This window comes from Bos indicus x Bos taurus, chromosome 11, assembly GCF_003369695.1.
Source record: "Bos indicus x Bos taurus breed Angus x Brahman F1 hybrid chromosome 11, Bos_hybrid_MaternalHap_v2.0, whole genome shotgun sequence".
Lineage (NCBI taxonomy): Eukaryota > Metazoa > Chordata > Mammalia > Artiodactyla > Bovidae > Bos > Bos indicus x Bos taurus.
Window position 1 is genome coordinate 102,059,034 of NC_040086.1, and position 22,564 is coordinate 102,081,597.

General features: G+C 44.1%; 1 protein-coding gene across 7 annotated transcripts in view; it reads right to left on the minus strand.

The window, feature by feature from the left end:
- Positions 1-22,275, minus strand: part of TSC1 (TSC complex subunit 1) — a 52,162-nt gene extending 29,887 nt beyond the window's left edge. For 2 of the 7 annotated variants that reach the window (XM_027556668.1, XM_027556663.1), the window contains exons 1-5: positions 22,148-22,247; positions 13,451-13,513; positions 6,290-6,474; positions 2,042-2,145; positions 790-942 (exon numbers count right to left, since the gene is read on the minus strand). In XM_027556668.1, the coding sequence (XP_027412469.1) occupies positions 790-942; positions 2,042-2,145; positions 6,290-6,395 (363 nt within the window). In that variant the 5' untranslated portion in view covers positions 6,396-6,474; positions 13,451-13,513; positions 22,148-22,247. Of the gene's footprint in view, positions 1-28; positions 219-789; positions 943-2,041; positions 2,146-6,289; positions 6,475-10,354; positions 10,526-13,450; positions 13,514-22,147 lie in introns of those variants that run through there. The other 5 variants (XM_027556667.1, XM_027556666.1, XM_027556664.1 and 2 more) reach the window with 5 other exon arrangements.
- Positions 22,276-22,564: the final 289 nt, after the last annotated feature.

Genomic DNA, 22,564 nt, shown 5'->3' on the forward strand with positions numbered 1-22,564 from the left:
CCTGCCACCATGACTCCCTGAGACCCACCTCTAGGAAGGATAAACGCTGCCCTTTGCTGGCAGAGATAGAAATCAACCTGCACGGTGCTGTGTCAGACACCTTCAAAGGCGTGGCCACCCTGGAACCAACAGTACTGGACGTCCTCACGTCTGGGAGGTGCAGGCAGCTCACATTACCCACATTTCCCTATTTTACAGGTAGGAAACAAGTCCAGGAACTAAAACAGATTAAACAAATGCCCTAAGTATTTCAGTAAGCTATGGTCAAAACTAAAACCATAAGGCCCTACTTAGGTTCTGACTCTGTAGAATAGTGCACTAAGCTGAGTGCAAAAAAAGCAGGACGCAGTCTGGTAAGGGCTTCTACCAAAAAACCCTCAGTTACAGCTGTGACCAGAACCTGCTCCTAAATAGTTAAAGTCTTAGCCATTTTGCTATTAGCCAAAAGAGAATGCAGAAATAGGGATTCCCCCAAGACAAACCAGTACATTTCTAACTAGGAAAGGCTAGACAATCATGAAATCAAAGAGGGCTGGGAGAGCATATTGTTGAACCAATCTGACCGAAAAGTGACCGTATTTGCTTGGACCACACATGCACTAGACACAGTGATGCACTGAGACCTGACTAAGTACCAAGTCTGAACTGTGTTACATTACAAGAAGAACCAAACGCCTAGGAGTTTTTAAACTCTCAAAGTTAAAATCTAGCTGGCTTGTTTTAAGGTACTCAGAATTTCAGAAATTATATGATGAAGCTATTCCATGCAAATCCTTACAAACATCGTACCTTGAGACATTTTAGTAGAGAAGGCAAAAGAGGTGCTTGAGAGAGCTTATGCTTCCATGACGGCTGCAGCCTCACGACGTGGCCCAGTAGCAAGAGGGCGGATAACCGAGAGGCGGCCTTGCCCACGTATTCATTCATTTTGTCCAAGAGGTGCTGAACATGCACAAGAACAAGAGAAATTATCTCAGTAAAGCTAGGGAAAGTCAAGGGACCCCAGGGAGACACTCATGTGAATGCGTGAAGTGCACACGAGGATAGGCAGGAGTGACCAACGCCAGTCTCTTGAGTGGTCACTTGGATGTAAAAAAAGCTCATGCAGGTAAAGAGATCAAACTCAAGGTTTTTTTAAAGCCATGCAAACAAACACACTGTTGTGTTGCATTAGTCCTAAGAGAGGGCAGCCAGTCTGCAACTCCTGAAAGAGAGTCCCCACAATACAGGTCTGTAAGCGGGAAGGAGACTCCTCTGTATCTTTCTGAAATACAAACAGGCCACTTCTTAGAATAACCACTGTTCTAATAAGTCTCTAATAAGTGGAGGCTGCTGAAGCTTCAGGGGATCCTGCTGGAAGCAGCTGCTTATTGCTACCAGGGCCTCACCTCCGTCGTTTGGCCCCACATATAACTCCGGTAGCAGTAGAAGTTAAAATTCAGCCCAGAGTGAAAAAAAACAAAACAAACAAAAAAACAACCCAGGATGTACTGTAAAAGGCAGACAATGGCAAGGCCTTCAAATCCCAGTTAAGTAAATCACCAGTACATACAAACTCAAGACAAATCAAAATGTGCAACTGCAAGGCTTTGTTAGCTATTTACCATCAACAAAAATAAAAGCAAAAACAAAACATAAAGGAGCCTTCCAAGTGCCTGGTGCCTGGAAAGAGCACTAGGCAATTAGCCCCATGAGGTACCCACATTTACAGCTTTTGCCATATGGATTAAAAGTCTAAAAGTGTTTAAAGATGGGTACCTTATGGATCATCGTCACTATACAATTACAGCTTAGGATGACAGGATTTCTTCTGAGAGCAAGATCTTTGAAGGCCTCTGAAATATGTTGTATTTTGAAACCTTTTCAGGAAACAAAAGTCCTGACGACTGTTTGTATGTGTAGCTACAATCTGGGAGCAGTGTCATCACTGGCACACGGAAGCGGAAGCAGTAAGCTATAAACACACCAGGCGCTGGGGCTACAGAGATGCAGTCACGGCCCTCGGAGAAAGTGTATCACATCTCTACCACTCAGCAGGTACCTTATCATGGGGCTCTTGCAAGGTAGTCAGGATGTGCAATACAGGCTGAGAGTTGGTTTCCAGATAATAATCCACCAGGGTGTTCACAAGCATAGGACCACGGTCTAAAGAAAGAAAAGGACTGTTTATAATAGTTATTTCCTCTAACATTCTAAACTTACCTCAAATGTTAATTGTCGTCAGTAACAAAATCCACAGAATGTTTCTTTGTACACTACCCAAAGTTACATGAAGGATTGTATTTCTGTTTTCTAAAATGAATTTAGGTTTAACAACAGGATAATAGCAAGTTTATATGCTTAAGTAGCCATAGTTCAGTTCAGTTGCTCAGTCATGTCTGACTCATTGCGACCCCATGGACTGCAGCGTGCCAGGCTTCCCTGTCCATCACCAACACCCTGAGCTTATTCAAACTCATGTCCATTGAGTTGGTGATGCCATCCAACCATCTCATCCTCTGTCGTCCCCTTCTCCTCCTGCCTTCAATCTTTCCCAGCATCAAGGTCTTTCCAATTCTTCACATTAAGTGGCCAAAGTATTGAACTTCAGCTTCAGCATCAGTCCTTCCAATGAATATTCAGAACTGATTTTCTTTAGGATTGAGACTCTCAAGAATCTCCTCCAGCACCACAGTTCAAAAGCATCAATTCTTCAGTGCTCAGCTTTCTTTATGGTCCAATTCTCACATCCATACATGACTACTGGAAAAATCATAGCTTTGACTAGACGGACATTTGCTGGTAAAGTAATGTCTTTGCTTTTCAATATGCTGTGTAGGTTTGTCATAGCTTTTCTTCCAAAGAGCAAGGGTCTTTTAATCTCATGGCTGCAGTCACCATCTGCAGTGATTTTGGAGCCCAAGAAAATAAAGTCTGTCATTGTTTCCAATGTTTCCCCACCTATTTGCCATGAAGTGATGGGAATCAGTGAACTAAAATGGACCAGAATGGGTGAATTTAATTCAAATGACCATTATATCTACTACCGTGGGCAAGAATCCCTTAGAAGAAATGGAGTAACCATCACAGTCAACAAGAGTCCAAAATGCAGTATTTGGATGCAGTTTCAAAAATGACAGAATGATCTCTGTTCGTTTCCAAGGTAAACCACTCAATATCACAGTAATTCAAGTCTACATCCCAACCACTAATGCCAAAGCTGAAGTTGAACGGTTCTATGAAGACCTACAAGACCTTCTAGAACTAACACCCAAAAAAGATGTCCTTTTCATGATAGGGGACTGGAACGCAAAAGCAGAAAGTCAAGAGATACCTGGAGTAACAGGCACGTTTGGCATTGGAGTACAAAATGAAGCAGGGCAAAAGCGAACAGAGTTTTGACAAGAGAACAAACTGGTCACAGCAAACACCCTCTTCCAACAACACAAGAGACAACTCTACACATAAACGTCACCAGATGGCCAACACCAAAATCAGACTGATTATATTCTTTGCAGCCAAAGATGGAGAAGCTCTACACAGTCAGCAAAAACAAGACTGGGAGCTGACTGTGGCTCAGATCATAAACGCCTTACTGCAAAATTCAGACTTAAATGGAAGAAAGTAGGGAAAACCACTAGACCATTCAGGTATGACCTAAATCAAATCCCTTACGATTATACAGTGGAAGTGAGAAATAGATTCAAGAGATTAGATCTGATAGAGTGCCTGAAGAATTATGGACGGAGGTTCTTAACAATGTAAAGGAGGCAGTGATCAAAACGAACCCCAAGAAGAAGAAATGCAAAAAGGCAAAATGGTTGTCTCAGGAGGCCTTCCAAATAGCTATGAAAAGAAAAGAAGTGAAAGGCAAAAGAGAAAAGGATAGATATACCCATTTGAATGCAGAGTTCCAAAGAACAGCAAGGAGGGATAAGAAAGCCTTCCTCAGTGATCAATGCAAAGAAATAGAGGAAAACAATAGAATGGGAAAGACTAGAGATCTCTTCAAGAAAATTAGAGATACCAAGGGAACATTTCATGCAAAGATGGGCACAATAAAGGACAGAAACAGTATGGACCTAACAGAAGCAGAAGATATTAAGAAGAGGTGGCAGGAATACACAGAAGAACTATATAGAAAAGATCTTAATGACCCCGATAACCACGATGGTGTCATCACTCACTTAGAACCAGACATCCTGGAGGTGTGGAGTCAAGTGGGCCTTAGGAAGCATCAATACAAACGAAGCTAGTGGAGGTGATGGAACTCCAGCTATTTCAAATCCTAAAAAATGATGCTGTGAAAGTGCTGCACTCAATATGCCAGCAAATTTGGAAAACTCAGCAGTGGCCACAGGACTGGAAAAGGTCAGTTTTCCTTCCAATCTCAAAGAAAGGGAATGCCAAAGAATGTTCAAACTACCACACAATTGCACGCGTCTCACACGTTAGTACGGAGAAGGCAATGGCACCCCACTCCAGTACTCTTGCCTGGAGAATCCCATGGACGGAGGAGCCTGCTAGGCTGCAGTCCATGGGATCGCTAAGAGTTGGACACGACTAAGTGACTTCACTTTCACTTTCGTGCATTGGAGAAGGAAATGGCAACCCACTCCAGTGTTCTTGCCTGGACAATCCCAGGGACAGGGGAGCCTGGTGGGCCGCCAGAAGTGACTTAGCAGCAGCAGCACACGTTAGTAACGCTCAAAATCCTCCAAGCCAGGCTTCCACGATACGCGAACCGAGAACTCCCTGATGTTCAGCTGGATTTGGAAAAGGCAAAGGAACCAGAGACCAAATTGCCAACATCCACTGGGTCATAAAAAAAAGCAACAGAATTCCAGAAAAACATCTACTGCTTCACTGACTACATTAAAGTCTTTGACTTTGTGGATCACAACAAACTGTGAAAAGTAGCCTTAAGAGCACATGAAATACTGTCTCCTTTTTAAAACTGTTCTAGTGACAAAAATAATTCACACCTATTGTTAACAACTCAGATTGTATCAAAGTGAATAAAACACAAGTGACGGTTTTCCTCACTGCTGGTCTCACAAGCCACTGCAGAGACAGACATTCTTGGATTTGGTGCATGTCCTTTCAAAACTTTGCATCCTGGGAGAATCGCCCACACGCAGCCCCCACATCTATACAGCCACGGTCTATGTGCACGTGTGTCTTTTCCACTCAACGAGGGGTTGTGGGAGGGTCTCCCTTCCTCCTGCTGTCACCACACCGTCCACAACAGCACCGATGACCTGCTTCCTTCTCTGCACCGAGCTCCTCGCTCTCCTCACGGCTCTACTGGTAATTCGGTCATCCACCTCCTGAAGGATACTTTGGTTTTTCCAAGTTTCTGTTACATTTCATTCAAGTGAATGAAATATGGATTCTTGTAAGTGGACCAAATGACATGTGCTGTTAATTAATGACAGATATTCCAAAAGGGGTAAACTCCCGTGTATTCATTCTTCTGCTAACAACACACATTTATATGTCCAATATTTGATTTCTGCCAATCTGGGAAGCAAAAAAAGGGTACTGTTTAAACTTATATTTCTACGATTAAAAAGAGGTTCTAGGTGGCTCAGTGGTAAGAGTCTGCCTGCCAACGCAGGAGACACAGGGTACGCAGGTTCAATCCCTGGGTCAGGAAGATCCCCTGGAGGAAGAAATGACAACCCACTCCAGTATTCCCGTCTAGAAAAATTCCATGGACAGAAGAGCCTGGTGGGCTACAGTCCATGGGGTCGCAGAGTCAGACACAACTGAGCACGCACACACGTATGTTTCATATTAAAAATGGCATATGATTTACAGATGAAACGATGTGTCTGGGATTTGTTTTAAAATACCTATGTGGGGGGGAGTCAGGGGGTTCATTGAAACAGTAAAGGCTGGGCATGCGGGGCTCCTTATGGGATTCTTACTTCTATGTTTGTGAGTTTATGTGAAGGGATTCCCAGGTGGCTCTGTGCTAAAAATCTGCCTTCCAATGCAGGAGACACGAGCTCGATCCCTGGGTCAGAAAGATCCCCTGGAGTAGCAAATGGCCACCCATTTCAGTATTCTTGCCTGGGAAACTCCATGGACAGAGGAATTCTGGCAGGCTACAGTCCACGGGGTTGCAAAGAGTGGATACAACTAAGCAACTGAGCACGTGTATAGTACACAGCCTGTGAACAGTTCCATCACCAAGAGCTTCACACACATACAGAACGAATCCACCCGTGTATGCTTTCTCCTGGTGGTTTTAAAGACTCTCTTTAGAAGATGAAGTAGCTAACCAGGGTAGGATCTGGCTTACCAGAATTGAGATTCTCTTTAAAGACAGTTGTTACATCATCACGCACACTCAGCAGAGGGGAGTCCAGCATGGAGAGGAGCTCCCCAATATTGGCTTGCTGGGCCATTATCTGACACGAATGTGCTCTGCTGGTTCAGGACGTGCATTAAAGACTTTGAAGGTTCTTCATTGATGCCACTACCAGCCTGAAAAATAGAAGAGGAACACTGTGATAAAACGGTCCCATTTTTCCCACAAAAACCTACTTGCCAGACAACCCGAGCATGTATTCAAAGCGGTGTTTGTCCACAACACTGTTGATCAAAGAAGCTAAGCTGTGTAAATAACAGTGTTCTTAACAAATTTATAAAGAGGAGTTCTAGGCAATGCAACAAAGAGAAACCTAATTATTAAAAAAAAAAAAAAAAAAAGACACCAGTTGGAATCATCCCAGCAACTTAGTAACAGGACTAAATCGAAGTTTTATTAGTGTTATTAATTACTGCTGATTCTACCTTGGGTTTAAGCTTCAAATCAATCATTTCAAATCAAAGAGTAGATGAACCATTTTCAGAAGAACTGAAAGAATACTATCTTCCTGATAACCCCAACAGTGTCTAGAAGACAGTATGGCCTGTTAGGTCACAAGTGGATGAGTTCGAAATCTGATTTCAACCCAGGATGGTTCCTCTGTTTTCAGTTTATGCCCCTCATTCCAGACACGGATCCCACACTCCAATGCTGCTGGTTACAGCGAAGTGGGTGTGAATGAACAGGGGCATCAGGGCAAACCCTGCACCTTCAAATACTCAGTCCTTCATGGCAGTGGAGCAGTCACTTTATATAAAAAACCAGCTCACTCTCCACGTGTCACTAGACACACTTACAACCATTCATTTCTCCCCACTATGGTTTTTAAAGCTATATGTGTAAAAACAGCTACCATTTCTTAGGCTCTGCAAACCCTTCACAAACATCATCAAATATACTCCATATATAACTACAGTATGACTGGTTCTTTTATCCCCCATTTTACAGGGAGACGAAAAGAGATCAAGCTATTTGCTTAGTGTCACAAAGCTGCTGCTGCAGCTAAGTCGCTTCAGTCATGTCCGACTCTGTGCGATCCCATAGACGGCAGCCCACCAGGCTCCCCCGTCCCTGGGATTCTCCAGGCAAGAACACTGGAGTGGGTTGCCATTTTCTTCTCCAATGCATGCAAGTGAAAAGTGAAAGTGAAGTCGCTCAGTCGTATCTGACTCTTAGTGACCCCATGGACTGCAGCCTACCAGGTTCCTCCGTCCATGTGATTTTCCAGGCAACAGTACTGGAGTGGGGTGCCATTGCCTTCTCCACAAAGCTAGCAGGAGGCAAAACCGGGGAGAACTGAAATTTGACCCCAAATGCACTTCACTCAAAGCCCTAAGTCCGTACACGTGACATTAAACTAACTCGTGGTTGTGATCATCACAGTGACTGTAAGGCAGGCAGATCTTATCTTTATTTTACAAATCAGAGCATAGATATTCAAAAAGGATAAACAGTTCTGCCAAGGCTCCACAGGAAAGCAGAACTTAGATGGCGCAGCTCTCAGACCAACAACCATCTACGTCACTTGCAGCCACGTTAAAATACACTCTTAATTCGTATTTGCTTGTCTTTGAGTAAGCTAAAGCGACAGTTCTGGAAATGGCGGTCCAGTGACTAAGACTCTGTGCTCCCAGTGCAGGGGGCCCAGGTTTAATCACTGGTCAGGGAACCAGACACCACATGCCACAACCAAAGATCCTGCATGCTGCAACTAAGACCCAGCACAGCCAATTATATATTAATCCATAAATAAAGATACATACCTAAAAAAAGGACAGTTCTCAGGCTTCAGTGTGTATTAAAATCACCTGAGATCTAACTTTCTAGGCCCATTTTGGAACTGAATTGTGGACTTAGGAATCTTCATTTTAATAAGCACTCCAGAATAATTCTTTTAAGGGTAAATAAGCTCCACTTGAGAAACACTACACTAAGAAAAAACTCTGCTAATGAAGAGTTCAGCTCCTCCTACTAGAATGCCAAATTTAAAGTAGCAATGACTCCCTGAAACTAGTGAGCATTAACTTATTATTATCTATGCTCTTGTTTAATTACAACCTGGTGATATTCACTGATTTTTCTCTTGGTGAATCAGAAATTCATTAGCCAGAAAGATCAATTAAAACATATAAATGAATTTTTGATAGCAAATCTCGATATAGAAAGCATGCTGTATGATACAAATACAAGTTTATATTTATTTAAGTATAAATCCGACAGATAAATCATAAAGGTAGTAATTTCAAAGGACTCAGAAATGTGAGACCATAACCAGTAAGGTTTCACTGTAAAACTTGAAAGCTGAAAATAGAAACAAATTTCGTCTTATTATAAGTTGGATTATACTAAATTTACAAGTGAAGGTAATACCAACCTGTCAGGGTTTATTGTTCATCGAAAGGATTAAATGAGGTAACCTAAGCACAGTACCTGGCACAAATAAGCACTTGCTGAGTGGTACTCACATGTCACCATTACGAATACTGGTGAGAATCTTTGGGTCACCACTTTCAAAATGACTTTAACAGCACATTTATCTAGCTGATGCCCACATTCACTTCTACTTCGGGTAACTCACAAATGATTCTTAAAGGTGTTTTCCCCTAAGTTTGGTTTTGTGCCAGTAAAGCAGATACTTGCCTTGTCTCAGGCTAGTGAGGCTCCTGAGTCTGTCTTCTGTGCGCTCAGAAGACAGTCGTGTCGGAGCTGCTCCTGCAAATGCAGGCAGCCCGGAGCAGAGCAACCAAACAAAGATGGCGCCCATCCAGTCAACTCGGCGGAACTCAGGGCTGACCGTCACGGACCACCTCACTTGTTTTTCAGGTTGTAATTTAGATATAAAGTCTGGTTTCTGGAGGCTACTCTTTCCAAGTGCTTTATAGAAAGCAAAAATAATGTTTTAGTCTAAAATACACTCGTACATTTTTTTGGCAATAAGCTTTTGTTGCTTGTCTCCTCAGTTCTAAAATTCTACCTTTCAGTCGTATTTTTCTTATCCCCAGGAAAAATATAAATCATGGGTTTTTTGTGGGATTTTTCATTTAAGTGCCTCAAGTTCAAGGATTTTTGACATTCTAAAAGCCCTCTCGGGAGTTCAATCATAAGCCTTTGGAATTAGTTCCATGACCGGAATCTCTCTTTTTTAAACTTACTCAAATATTTGGTTAAGTGCAGGGTGCTAAGTAGGGAAGAAAGACGTAGCGTGTGCCATGAGGAACTAGACATACATGAGCAGGAAATGGACATGGTTCAGTGAGTACACAAGGGAGGGAAGGGACCAGCTCCAGCTGGATGCGGTGGGAGTGGGTGAGCTGCACGTGTTAAACACACTTTACAGCCTAGAGGAGACAAAGGAAAAGTCACTGAGAGGTTAGCACCACAGGCTCATCAGGCGTCCGCTTTCGCCATGCAAGTCTTGCTTCCGTTCTGGAAGTAACCAAGCATAGGAGACAGGAGACAGGAGAAGCTGAGCGTTCAGTATCTGAGTTCATACAGTTCTGTATTCTACACACCAGAGCAACATTTTGTTTAGTTTAAGACTACTGTCGGGGGCCACACGGCACAGTACAGTGCTATCAATGATGCTGTTTATATTAGGGAGTCATGACTTTCAACACCCAGACCCCACCCCAAAACCTGTCCCTCTGCCAGTCTCCTGGACCTCAGTAATAGGCACAACCATCAGTCTACAGCCGACGTCCAAGTGACATCCTTGACTCTTCAACGCTCACATCTAATCCTCTGGCAAGCCCACTGACTTCCCCTTCTGCTTCACCCCAGTCCGAGCCCCCATCGTGTCCCCTGAAAGACGAGGGACCAGCAGTCTCCATCACTCCTCTCCCCAACACCACCACCAAGACACTCTGAAACAGGGAAATCAGACTCCACTGCTCCCATGTAAAATCACCCAGCGGCTCCCCACAAAGCTCACAAGAGTTGGCTCCCCTGCGGCTGCCAGGCACCCCGCTGCCCCCGGCCTGCGTCACCGCACCCCACCTTCCAGCTCTAGTCTCGGTTTCTGAAGCTCAGGGACACAGCGCCCCGCCCAGGCCTCCGCACTTGCTGCTGCCTCCGTCCTTGGGGCGCTCTTCTCCCAGATCCTCGTGCTGCTTTTGGTTTCAACTCTCTGCTCAAAATGTCACCATCTTGGAGAGGCCCCCAGACCACCTAATCCAAAGCAACAGGGGGTTCCAAGTCACTGCTTCTGAATAAACCAAACTTAACCTCTACACTGGTAACCAGATTTGATCAAACAGAACACTTAGCATGGTCTCAACAAGCTTGGAAAACAGGGATTTACCAAATTCGGTTTTAGTTTCTATTTTTGGCCCAAATCTGGCTGTGGCATTGGTCTGTAGGACTGAAAGTTGAACAGTGAATCGCCCACTTTAGCAGCATTTCTGGGATCCCTGACTGTGTACGTGTGACCAGCAAGGATATGTTAATGTTACCATCATATGTAATCCACACAATGTCTGTAATGTGGACAGGCATGCGTTAGGATTACCGTTAACAGCAGAACAAAGGGAAAATATTCTAGATGCAACATCTAAGCTTTGTGTTTTATAAGTTGAAGTTCCATCAATACAATATTTAATCATTATTATTAAAAATAAAAGCTTCAGTTAATGTGATTTTTATGTTCGAAAACAATTAAGGACTTTCAAACAGTTAAATATATTAATGGGTATCAAGAAGGTAGGTTCACTAGATATCTTTACAAATAACAGTAATTATTCTTTGAGCCAAATGTTTATAAAACTTTTAACAATACTTGGCTACACAACAGAAATTAAAGTGTATTTTAATTCTAACCTGTACAGAATTGTTTTACATTTATTATAAAAAATAATCATTTAATAACTTCATTTAATTTGTAATCCTAATTTGTAGTCTTTCAAGAAAAGTCAGATTTGGAAACAGCACACGTCTTGTGAAGGTGAATTAAAAATAAAATGCCAGCTTGTTACCTAAAAACCCAAACCACAGTCAACAATATCCACGATAAATCATCTTCAAGTCAAACATAAAGAATATGAAAAAAAAATGTTAAGAAAAAAATGAAATACTCAAACACATTTTATACTCACTAATCAAAAAATTTCAAAACAGATTTTACAAAACCGTTATAGGAAGACAAGTTCTTGTAGTTTTTGTCTTGTATTTTGTGTCTATGGGGGCTAAAAATTTAAACAAAAAGCTTTTCAAGATGACTGACATAGGTTGTCAATAATTGTTAAGGTGGCTTTAAGGTGAAGGATCCTTGAGGCTTGACCAAGTTATGAATCCCAGATACAGGTTCCTTCTAAAACATAATTTACCAGAAACTCTCCTGAATTCCATTCTGCTTTGTCCACAAAGGTTAGTGATGGGACTAAAAGCGGCAGCTGAAGAGGAACATCTTTCTAGAATCACACACCCGCTAACACAGGGGCAATCCAGCAGCTGACGGTGCTGACCAAGTACTTTTCCTGCATTAAAATTTCAAACTTTAACAATATGACTACTGAAACACAAAACAAGTGCAATACTGAAAAATATTTAACACCATCTGAGGTTTCTGATGTGTGACATTCAGCTTGGGCCTCGAGGATATGAACAGGACCATCTGACACTGGGTTCAAATACATATTCAGTGGCCTTCCAACAACGGACAGGGTGAAGTGCCCATTAAACACTTGAAAATGGGACTTCCTGGGACCACCAGCCCAAGGTTAAGAATCCACCTGCCAGAGCAGGGGACCCAGGTTTGACCCCTGGTCCAGAAGATTCCACAGGCCGCGGGGCAAATGAACCTGTGAGCCACAACTACTGAAGCCCATGCACTCTAGAGTCTGTGCTCCCCAACAAGAGAAGCCGCCGCAATGAGACATCCCTGCTCGCCACAACTAGAGAAAGCCCGTCCAGCAATGAAAATTCAGTATAGCCAAAAATAAATAAATAAAAAATTTTAAAAAATTTTGTTTTGAAAATGAAAAGTCAAACTCAGAAAGTCTTCCGTACTCGTGAGGGAATAACGCTTCTTCCACCTTCTTTTGAGTCTACAATCTGTATTAAGACCCTGTCTGTGAACAGACAGCAAGCTTTAAGGCAAAAAAAACCTTATTTCGTAATTCTTATGAGGTAAGATGAGGCAGACAGTGACAATACAGCAAAGGGCAACCAGGGAGGCATCAGATGAATCCCACTAGCCGTCTGTGTACAAAGATAGCGGACGAAATGCCTTCCCATCTTCCTTATGCCCTTCCTGCAGACAGAAAGCTGCAGCGCTGCGCTGCACACTCCTGCCTCCAAACTCAAACTCAAAATCTTGCTCAGGGACCACTCAGGCTACACTCCTAGCCACAGACATGCCAGATCCCTGTGTTTAGGAAGGATATCCTCCAGCTCTTAGAAACCACGATAGCATATATCTCATCCCCAGAAAACTGATTAAGACAAGTAACAGATAAAGCCACGTTAAGATGTAAATGCTAACTCATTAGCTCAGGGTCCTCAGCCTAGCTCATACACTAGAATAACCTGAAGAGGCTATGAAGTCCTGAAGCCCAGGCCTCACTCCAGAGCAGGTTATGGGGCAGGGTCCAGACAGGACAGCTGGTTTGTTTTATAGACCCATGTGGGTTTTTAAGGCACAGCCAGGGTTGAGAACCTCTGTGCTAGTTAAATGGCTTGCTCAAAACACGCAGGATTCAATTTTATTTAGTGGTTAAAACCAAATTTTGCTGTTAGACAGAACTGATTTGAGTTGCAAGTACCAGCCATACACCCTTAGGAAAATTATATAACATTTCAGAGCCCAATTCCTTATCTGCAAAATGAAGACACACCAAAGGTATGGCTGTGAAGAGGGAAACAAATAACCACAGAACGCACTTAACACCATGCCTGGCACTGAGTAAGCCGTTAATAAATTACCGGTAATTTGACTAATTACTTCACGGCACAGACGGTCCAGTTACTGGCAAATAGCTAAAATCATACGTTACACCCTGAATGCAAAGAAACCTCTTCACACCAGTGCAACCACAGACAAGATAAATGATTCTCCCCTCCCTTCCCCACAGCCGCTGCACTGAGTTTACACCTTACCTGTTCTGGGGACAATTGGTACTTCAGTTTTCTGTGCTGTCAACCTGGTGTTTTTCATGGTCACTGGAGAGAAAAAACACGTATCTGTAAATCACCATCTCACGCTGCAGTGAGATCCCGGACGCCGTCAGAGGGGGGTCGGGGTTCACCGGCTTCCCACTCCGCCCCATCCCTGACAGGTGGCCACCTGGTTTCCACTGGAATGAACACTCGGAATCACTGGGTGCACGGGCCTCTCCCCATCTACATTTCTGAACAGCTGGCTGCGGGAAATTCTTTCTATTGCGCTGAACTTGTAAAGTCCACCTTTTGCTAACTGTCTTTTTTAGAGCTATAAATGAGTGGGCAGTAAATGCACGGGTAGGACAGGCTCTAGAATTAGAGCTCGGAGTAGGAAAAAACCCAGGCTCCGCCACTGAGCAGCCGTGCAACTCTGGCTGGCTGACTGCATGTCTCTAAAATCTAACCTTAGATCCTGTCATCTGTACGGAGAGAAGAGGCGCGGCACCTGCCTCCTAATGCTGCGTGTGGCAGAGTAACTACCCAAGGTGCCCCAGGAGTAAGAACAGCTCCGGGCACGGAGCACGTCCTGGTCCCCCATAAGCCCCCCGCCCCCGCGACCCTGCCCCACTAGCCTCACCTTCTCTCAGCTGACCTGTGTGCTCCCCACTTCACCGACCTCTACCCGCTCCCGAGCTCAGTCTTCACCCTCAAATTCTCTGCTTGAACAAGTGCTTCCTCAGAGAGCCTTCACTTCCCTCCACTCACGCCCAGACCAGGTCAGGCGCAGCACGTGCTCTCTGTAGCCTGTGTTTCTTGGTGTCGCTGACCACGAGCCAATTAAATAAGTGCAATGAGTTACTGAGCATGTCCCTATCACCAGCACAGGAGTTCCAGGCAAGGAAAGACAGGAGCGTCTTCAGCACTGTATCTCCTGCAGCTGCCACAGAGTCTGGGACTTGTTGACAGAATGACTAGAGGTCAGAATATTTCTTAAATAAATGTACAAAGCTGAACTCGGCCTTCAAAACAGCACCACCTTAACCTAATCCCTCTGCATGACAAACATAAAATATTTGAGAACAGCCAGCATTTTTCTGTTTTCTTCTCCTGCTCTCCTTTCTAAATTATATTAAATATCCATGTTTAACATGATATATATACAGTTTGCTTTTTAAAATGTGGATCCTTCAAACTACATTTAGTACAGCCTGATTAGACTGTGAGCTCCATGGGGACTCGGACCTCCTGTTGGGCCCACTGGTGGACACCCAGGGCCTATTTAGCGTCCGGCACCCAGTGGGCAAATACACCCCGTGTGAGTCAACAAAGAGTTCACCAGCTTCTTCGGTAGCCATTCCAGGGTGGGATGCAGACCTGGCAGCTGAACCTCATACACAATATAGGCCTAATTACACTCAACAGAGAAGAGCCTAGAAGCAAGCCCTTCAATATATGATCCTGGCCAAAGTTGAACTAGTGTGTCGGGCAGCTCTCTCACAGTTAAAACTTCATGCTCAGATGATGGAGTAATTATCTTTCCTTGTGGAACACATTCTAGGCATTTAATACGAGCGGTCCTCGGCACCATACTCCAAGTGTGTGTGCACAGCTGGGCAGAGGCTGGCCTTCCGAGGAGGCCAAGGCAACCATTCAGACAGCAGTGCTTGCCCAGCCACAGTCACTCCACCAGAAGGGCTGCAGTCAAAACCCTGGAGCCTCTAACCTTGAGAATGTTAGAATCAGCTGTGAGTCCAGTGAGTCATGCAGACTCCTCTTGCAATTAATCGCAGTTGGATGTTTTACCTGAAGAGGAACATCTAAGGCAAGGGTAAAATTAGGATGTAATACCAGATGTGACCTCGTAGCCTGTCCAGCCAGGGTCACTGTCACAGATAAAGAAACTGGCATAGAAAGTGAGAACGGTTTTTGTCCAATGCTCAACACTAACATTTACGTCTTTACCACCATGCCAAAAGACGGTAATGGTAGTGAGTGTTGGCGAGTCAACGGCTGCCTGCCATTATTTATATTTGGAAGTGTTTACTTGTTCACTTATATTTAAATCCTGCCCCATGGAGGTACTACTAGGGAAAATCATGTGACCTGTGAACTTCCTGCTTAGAAGTGAGGAATGGAAAGACCCTCCTCAAAAATGTGTGCCCCTGAGGGGTTCGGATGGAAACACCTGTCAGAGCGTAACAGGGCCAATGCATGTTCTTACCGTCAGAAGCCAAATTAAAAAGGAAACATGCCCTCAGACCTAGACCCTTCCTCTTTGATGTCTGACCCCAAAGCGGTGTCCTCACCTGAAAGCAACACGGTAACTGCCCTTCTACAAGGGTAACTAAGACGTCTCTCTGAATAAAAATAAACGGCAGGTTCCAGCAAGAAGATGAGAGCTCGTGCTTCAGTGTTTTGAGATTAAGCAGGAGGAGCATAGGCCAAGTTGTTTTCACATTTCACCTTCATTTCATTCTTCAGGTGTTTACAGAGAGATGGCCTATGTACACAGGGCCACACACGGACTCCAGCTGGACCGGTCATGTGGAGGTGGCATCAGCAGGACCTGTACACATTTTTTCACGCATCTCTGTGCTAGCATATCTGCATTACAAGCTGAGAGAGCTAAGAGCTGCATACACCTTTATGAAACACTCGTGGCAGGTACCCAAATGCCTCTAGAAAGCATTTTATCTGAAAATATCAGTTGAATATTCGGACTTTTGGAAAATCAAGTCTGTGGCCTTCTCACCCCTGGGACTCTTCAGAACCACAATCCACATAAAATATGTAACTATGTATCACATCGCCTAAGATAATTTTGTACAACTTGTCCATAATGTAAAAACAACTACAGGTATAATGAAGGTAGGCAGACGTCTTTTCACTGTGACTTGTTTTCTATGCTGAGGTTTTATCTAAGAAAGTTCAGAGACAAGTCAGACACAGGTTGAGGCACAGATGGACTGTGCCATCATCAAGTGCAGCACAGACAGAAGAGGAAACTACACCGATGGCACGGACAGTAGTAAGACGTCAGTGGTATACCTTTATACATTCAGGCCGGGCTCTGGCTCCGTATCGCTTGGGTGATTTCTTACAGGAATATTCTACCGAGTGAATAAAGTTGACTTCAGCACAAATGCATCTAAAAAAGGTAAGACACGAGCTCCAACTCCCCTCCCTACTTCTGCACGGAGGGAAATACCACTCAAGTGTGTGAAAGTGAGACAGCTGAGAGCAAAACCTGGCAGCATGTACAGTCACGTGTGATTTAAATGGTCTCAGCAGTGTGGTCCCTCTCAAGGTTGTATAAACAGAGGAGGAGCTCCAGGTACTCCATTCAGAATGTTAGCCATCAGGGACCCAAAAGGACAATCTGCTGGAGCATATAACCTATTTCATAGGTGGATCCTCTAGTATCTTGTCTGCAGGGAGAGACACTGATTTTGGTTAGGTGTACGTCTTCTATAATATAAGGCACTTCCCTGGTGGCTCAGCGGTAAAGAATCTGCCTGCAATGCAGGAGAAGCAGGTTCAATTCTTGGGTCAGGAAGATCCCCTGGAGAAGGAAATGGCAACCCACTCCAGTATTCTTGCCTGGGAAATCCCATGGACAGAAGGAGCCCGGCAGGCTACAGTCCATAGGGTTCCAAACAGTAGGTCTTGAGTCAGTGACTAAAAACAACAGCAACCACCACCTCATCTATAAACTATGTTTCTTATGATTTAACTTTCTATTAGCATGAACAAAATTATTTACCAAGAAAATAAACCAAGTGTCATGTTTCAAAATACAGAGCTTCTCTTAAATAAATCTGAGCAAACTGTAAGTTTTCTTTAGGTTTCAAGTTCAAGGACTAAAATAGAAAACTCCTAGGAAATAAGGGCACAAGCTTTGATAGTCTAGGACTAACACCTGTGGGTTTCAAAGGTGGTCCTCACACCAGCAACACCCATCACTTGGGGATTTACGCCTGGTCTGAGACCTCTGAATCTGGAAGTGGGGTCTTCCAGACTAGTGGTTCCACTGAACCACTAGTCTAGGAAGGAGGGGGAAGGCAAGAAATATTAAATATATATATATATATATACACACACACATATATATACATTTGAGGTTAAAAAGGAAACAAAAAATAGATAGTAGATAAACCTTGGAAAAAAGCCGAACGGAATTCTGCCAGGTGATAAAGGTACACAGGGACTGAATGCTAAGCCTGACAAGCATTTAGCAAGTTACACACCTGAGTTCTCCACTTATAACTTCTTTTAATGTGACACCTAAGGTTGATTTCCCAGTGAAGTGTAAAGAACCTTTCAATATAAAAGTTTTAACAAAATGATTTATAGTACAAGCAGCACATAGTCCATCTTTAAAAGACTTAGGCCTTTCCTATCTGTGGGTTGCTTTTGTTTCTGAAAGCCCGAGTTCAATTTTTAAGAGCAGTAAACTATTTGGAATGATCAACTGGCCTTCAGGCTGGGTCTGTAAAGTTCCTATTCAAGTTTTCTTATCTGTGTGAATTTTGTTGGAGCTGATGGGATAGAAAAGGCTATTTGGTCCACAGCTTCCCACAAACTCTCATAGGAGAACTGAGGCCCTCCAAACCTTAAGAACCACTGACCTTTCAACTAGTTATGAGCTCAGCAGTTCAGACCATTTATCAAGTGAAAGATTAAATGTGTGGGTTCTGGAGTCAACCAACAGGGTTCAAATCCTAGCTCAACTCACTGAATAAGTTACTGAAGCCTCCACTTTCTCATCTCCCTATCATGTCCCTGCAAGGTTTCGGGAAGAGCTAACAGGATCAGGAATGTCAAAAACTTTAGCACACTGTTTGGCATTGTGCCAATAAATACAAACTTTATTATAACAATATTACTACTACACAAAATGTACTGCTAGGTACATAAGGCTTAGAAGTCAACACTTACTAACTTATATTTGAAACATTGATAAAGTCATTCTGTAGTTTAAAATGGATACACTTCATGTTTCTCAGCTGTGCTTGTGTGCTCTGTACTCAGAGCACCACAGATCTTAACCACTGCAGACAGTAAGGTCATGACATTTGTTCTTTCTCACCGCGGCCCAGTGTGCCCTCCATCACCAACAGGAGAGTAAAATTATCCCTTGTCACTCAGATACTTCATGGGCTCTACTGCCATCATCTTTCCTTTAGAAGGTGACCTGTGAATTCTAGGCCAGTAACTACCATGTCTTGTTTGTATCAAAACTAGGTTTTTAAGGCACTTTACTCATTAGATGACAACCTGAATTCATTCAACCTTTAAAAGTGTTGTTACCTTTTGCTGCTTCCCTGTATAGAAAAAAAGTTAGTACTACGCAAGAGAAGTAAGAAGAAATAAGCAAGGTCCTGGGATTATATATGTTTTATATACACGAAAGTTTTCGTTTTTTTGTTTTTGTTTTTTTCCTTCTCCCCCCTCCCAAAAATAGACACTAGACATTAAATTACTAACGTTTAGGAACTACAGGCTTAAAAAGCAAACCAGGTTTATGTACACCTATGGCTGATTCATGTTGAAGTTTGACAGAAAACAACAAAATTCTGTAAAGCAATTATCCTTCAATAAAAAAAATAATTTTTTTAAAAAAAGCAAAGCAGAAGAGGGATAATCTAAAATTGTTGATGGTAATTTTAGACCAATTTAAATGGGCTGAAACCTTCTTCAGACCAATGGAAAAAAAATAGTTTTTTTCATATACAAACTATATGAAACAATGAGAGGGGAAATTTTAGTGTTTAAGTATATGCCATTTATAAATATTTATTTTTAAAGCAAAAAGCTAAAGGTAGAGGTTTCAATGCTATTGAGTACACTTTTCTTTCATGCTTGCAGCTACTTAATTGATAAACAAAACTATTACCAATAAAACTAATCTCTCAAAGAGATTTATAATATTAGGCACTTACAAGGAATATCTTTTTCTAAAATGTGATAGGAAAGGATAAAAACTCAACAGGTCAAGCTAAAAGTTGCTGGTTTGCTTAGTTATTATAAAGCCATTTAACACCTGATTCAATCAACATAGAATGTTTACCTGAACCCCCAAAGGACTTGAAATCTATGTGACTTTTAGAAAAGCTTGAAATGGTTGATGTATTGCTGTATGTGGCTCATCTGCAGTCAAGAATACCTAATTAATTCCAGGAAAAGTTAATTTTAGTCCACCAAGGCCCTAGGACCCGGAAAAGAATGGCACCTGCGCCTTAACACACTTTAAAAGAAAAGACGCCTGAAGATCAAGTCAGCTGTACCTTAGAGCCCCTGACTTACCCCCACTACACACACCAGAGCTTAGGAGCCATTTCAAGACATGCCTCTGCAGTGAATTATAAATTAAAAGAAAAATAGCCAAACTGATAACTTCAGCCACTGGTCCTCAACCTCTGGTGCCATCAGAATCACCTATAACTTCTTCCAAAATATATACCCAGGGTGTCCTCAGCGACATATGCAAACTACCTGTGCGTGAAGGTTTGAAAGACACTACTGATAAGAGATTTCTCGTTTCCAGCGATTTCATTATTCTACAGACAGGAATACATTTGATCTGTCCCAGTCAAGACTGTTTGGTTTCACTTCACAAATGAGAACAGAAGGCATCATGTTACACCCGCAGACTGGGATGTCTTCCCTCTTAAGAATCCAATCAGGCAGAGTACAACTGAGTCACAGGATTTGAGACACGCCAATTCAACGGAAAACAAGAATGTGGGTAGCTGCCTAGGAATCTCTCTAACTAGGAATTTAGGAACATACCAAAGTCTATGACACCAGGAAATGCATGAAGCAGAGAAAGCTTACATCATTTGCCCTTTCATGCACCTGATGTAAGAGTGTTTGGCGTAAGATATTAACTTTAGTAAGACGATATTTTCCATTTACATCTTCTATAAACACCCCTTAAGTTTACACCCGGTGGTTAGAGGAAGATTCTGCAGCTCCCCAGGGCCATAGCAAAGGATGTTTCACTGTTTCTGAGGCGCCTCATTTGCTTGATGCACGACCGTTAAAGTTTGCATTTCCCCATACGACCTTAAATCAGTTTCCACATTTGCATATTCCAGGTTTACTCGGGAATGTTCAACTTAAGAATCACAGGTGGTTGCTCAGTAAATCAAGGGCTCCCACAAGGCTGGGTTTTATAATGCTTCTCGAAATTTACAGCCCCGTTTCATCAACAAGTGCAAATTCAGAGGACTCCAAGTTGATCCCCAAATTATAAATCCAAGTATCTCAGAAGAATATTATTCTATTTTAGTACTTTTACCAGCTTAGGCTGTGTCAAGTGAAGTGCTATTTCTATGCTTTCTATAAAAAATCCGGCAAGGATTTTAGCACGGCTTCTTTCTGCAGTAAACGCATTGGTTTTATGAAAACATCAAATACTTTCCAGCCTAATTTAGACTACCGTGTTTATAGTCACAACACTGCTATCCCAAACAAAAGCTAAAGTATGTGAGCAAGTGGGCCCCTCTTCAAAATTAAGCACACACACACAGGCACTTATGCACAAACCCCGGCCAACTGATTAACTCTAATCACCTGATCAGAAAGAATGACAAGTCAGATCTGATCTATTAACAGATAAACGAGAATCATGTTAAGTACAAACAAAGACAGGAGCACAGTCTTGGAATCAGAATCCAGTCCAATCCTGGCTCACAGAATCCTAAAGGTGTGACCTTGGGGCACGGTACCCTCATCTCTCTGGGCCTCAGTTTCTTCATCTGAGAAATGGGAGGGATTCCTGGTGGCTGCCTCTCCCCTTTGTCGCGAGGGCTAAAGGAGGTGACGACTGCGGAGCCCTTCCACAGTGCGTGCTCCGTCAACAAGCTGCTGGTGTCAGGAGGACCGCGCCCCCTCCAAAGCCCCCACCCCCACCCCTCCAAACCCAGAACGCCAGAAGCAAAACTCTGTACTAGGAGACACAAAGAAAGGGCTTTAATTCTCAAAGGGCTCTCTGACTGCCGGTTCTTCATCCTCCAGTTCCTCAAATGAATGAATGAGCGTCTAGGAGTGGCTCTGCAAATAGCTGTCTCTTAAGAATCACCTCTGCCGGCTGGAAGGTAACTGTCTTTCACCATCAATTAAACACCCAGAAGCACACCTGGAGCGAGGCACACACGCTCCTGCAAATTTCTGCGGAGACACCGAGTCCGGGCAGGTCCCCGATGCCCACAGGCAGACTCCATTCATTCCCCGCCTCCCCCACCCCTGACCCCTCTCATCAAGCCCTGGCACCAGCCCCCACCCCCCAATCCAGACCTGCCTCTCCCGCGGAGGGTCTCTCCTCGGCTCTCCGCACCCCGCGGGAACCTGTCACCCCACCGAGCAAGGGGCTGGCAAAGCGGCCCACCTCACCCCCTGCCCTCGACACCGCGGCCTGGGGGGGTGCAGCGGTCCCCTCCGCCGCCGAGGAGGGGCCAAGTGCCGGCCGGGGCCGCCTCTCCTCCCCCAGAAACCCGTCAGGCCCCGTCGGAGATAGCGAGTAATAAGAGGGAGGGGAAAGCTCTCCGAACCCCCCCTTCCCGGGGTCCCTTCCCCGGCAAGTGAGCCCCTTGCCCAAGCCCCACAGGGCTTCCCAGACTGGGGTCATGGTGCCGGGACCGTCCCGAGAAGACCCCAGCGAAAAGGAAGGGGCGACACCCCCGTACTCACCCACCGTCTCCTCCCCCTCAGCTGTTTACCTCACAGTTCCTCCAGCCTACAGGGCGCCGCCATCTTGGACGTACAGCACCTCCCCCCCGTCGTGAAATGTCCACTGCCGCTGCAGCCTCCGCCACGAAAAAGAATCCCCACCCGCGCCTCGCCTCGACCTCGAATCCGACGACCGTCGACCTTGGCCGCCTGCCCCTTTCGAAAGAAGGGGCCGTTCTGCTCATTACTGGTGGTGCTAACCGGTCGAGAAAGAGCCAAGGGGAGTTGTACGGTTGGGGGTGTGGGGGGGCGGGGAGGCGGGGACGGGCGGAAGGATTCCGAAGGGGAGCTGCTGAGAGATCTTGTGACTCCAAAGGAGGCAAAAAGAAGGGCCGGCGCGGCGGGGAGGAGCCACGCGAGAGCTAGGGGCGGGGAGGC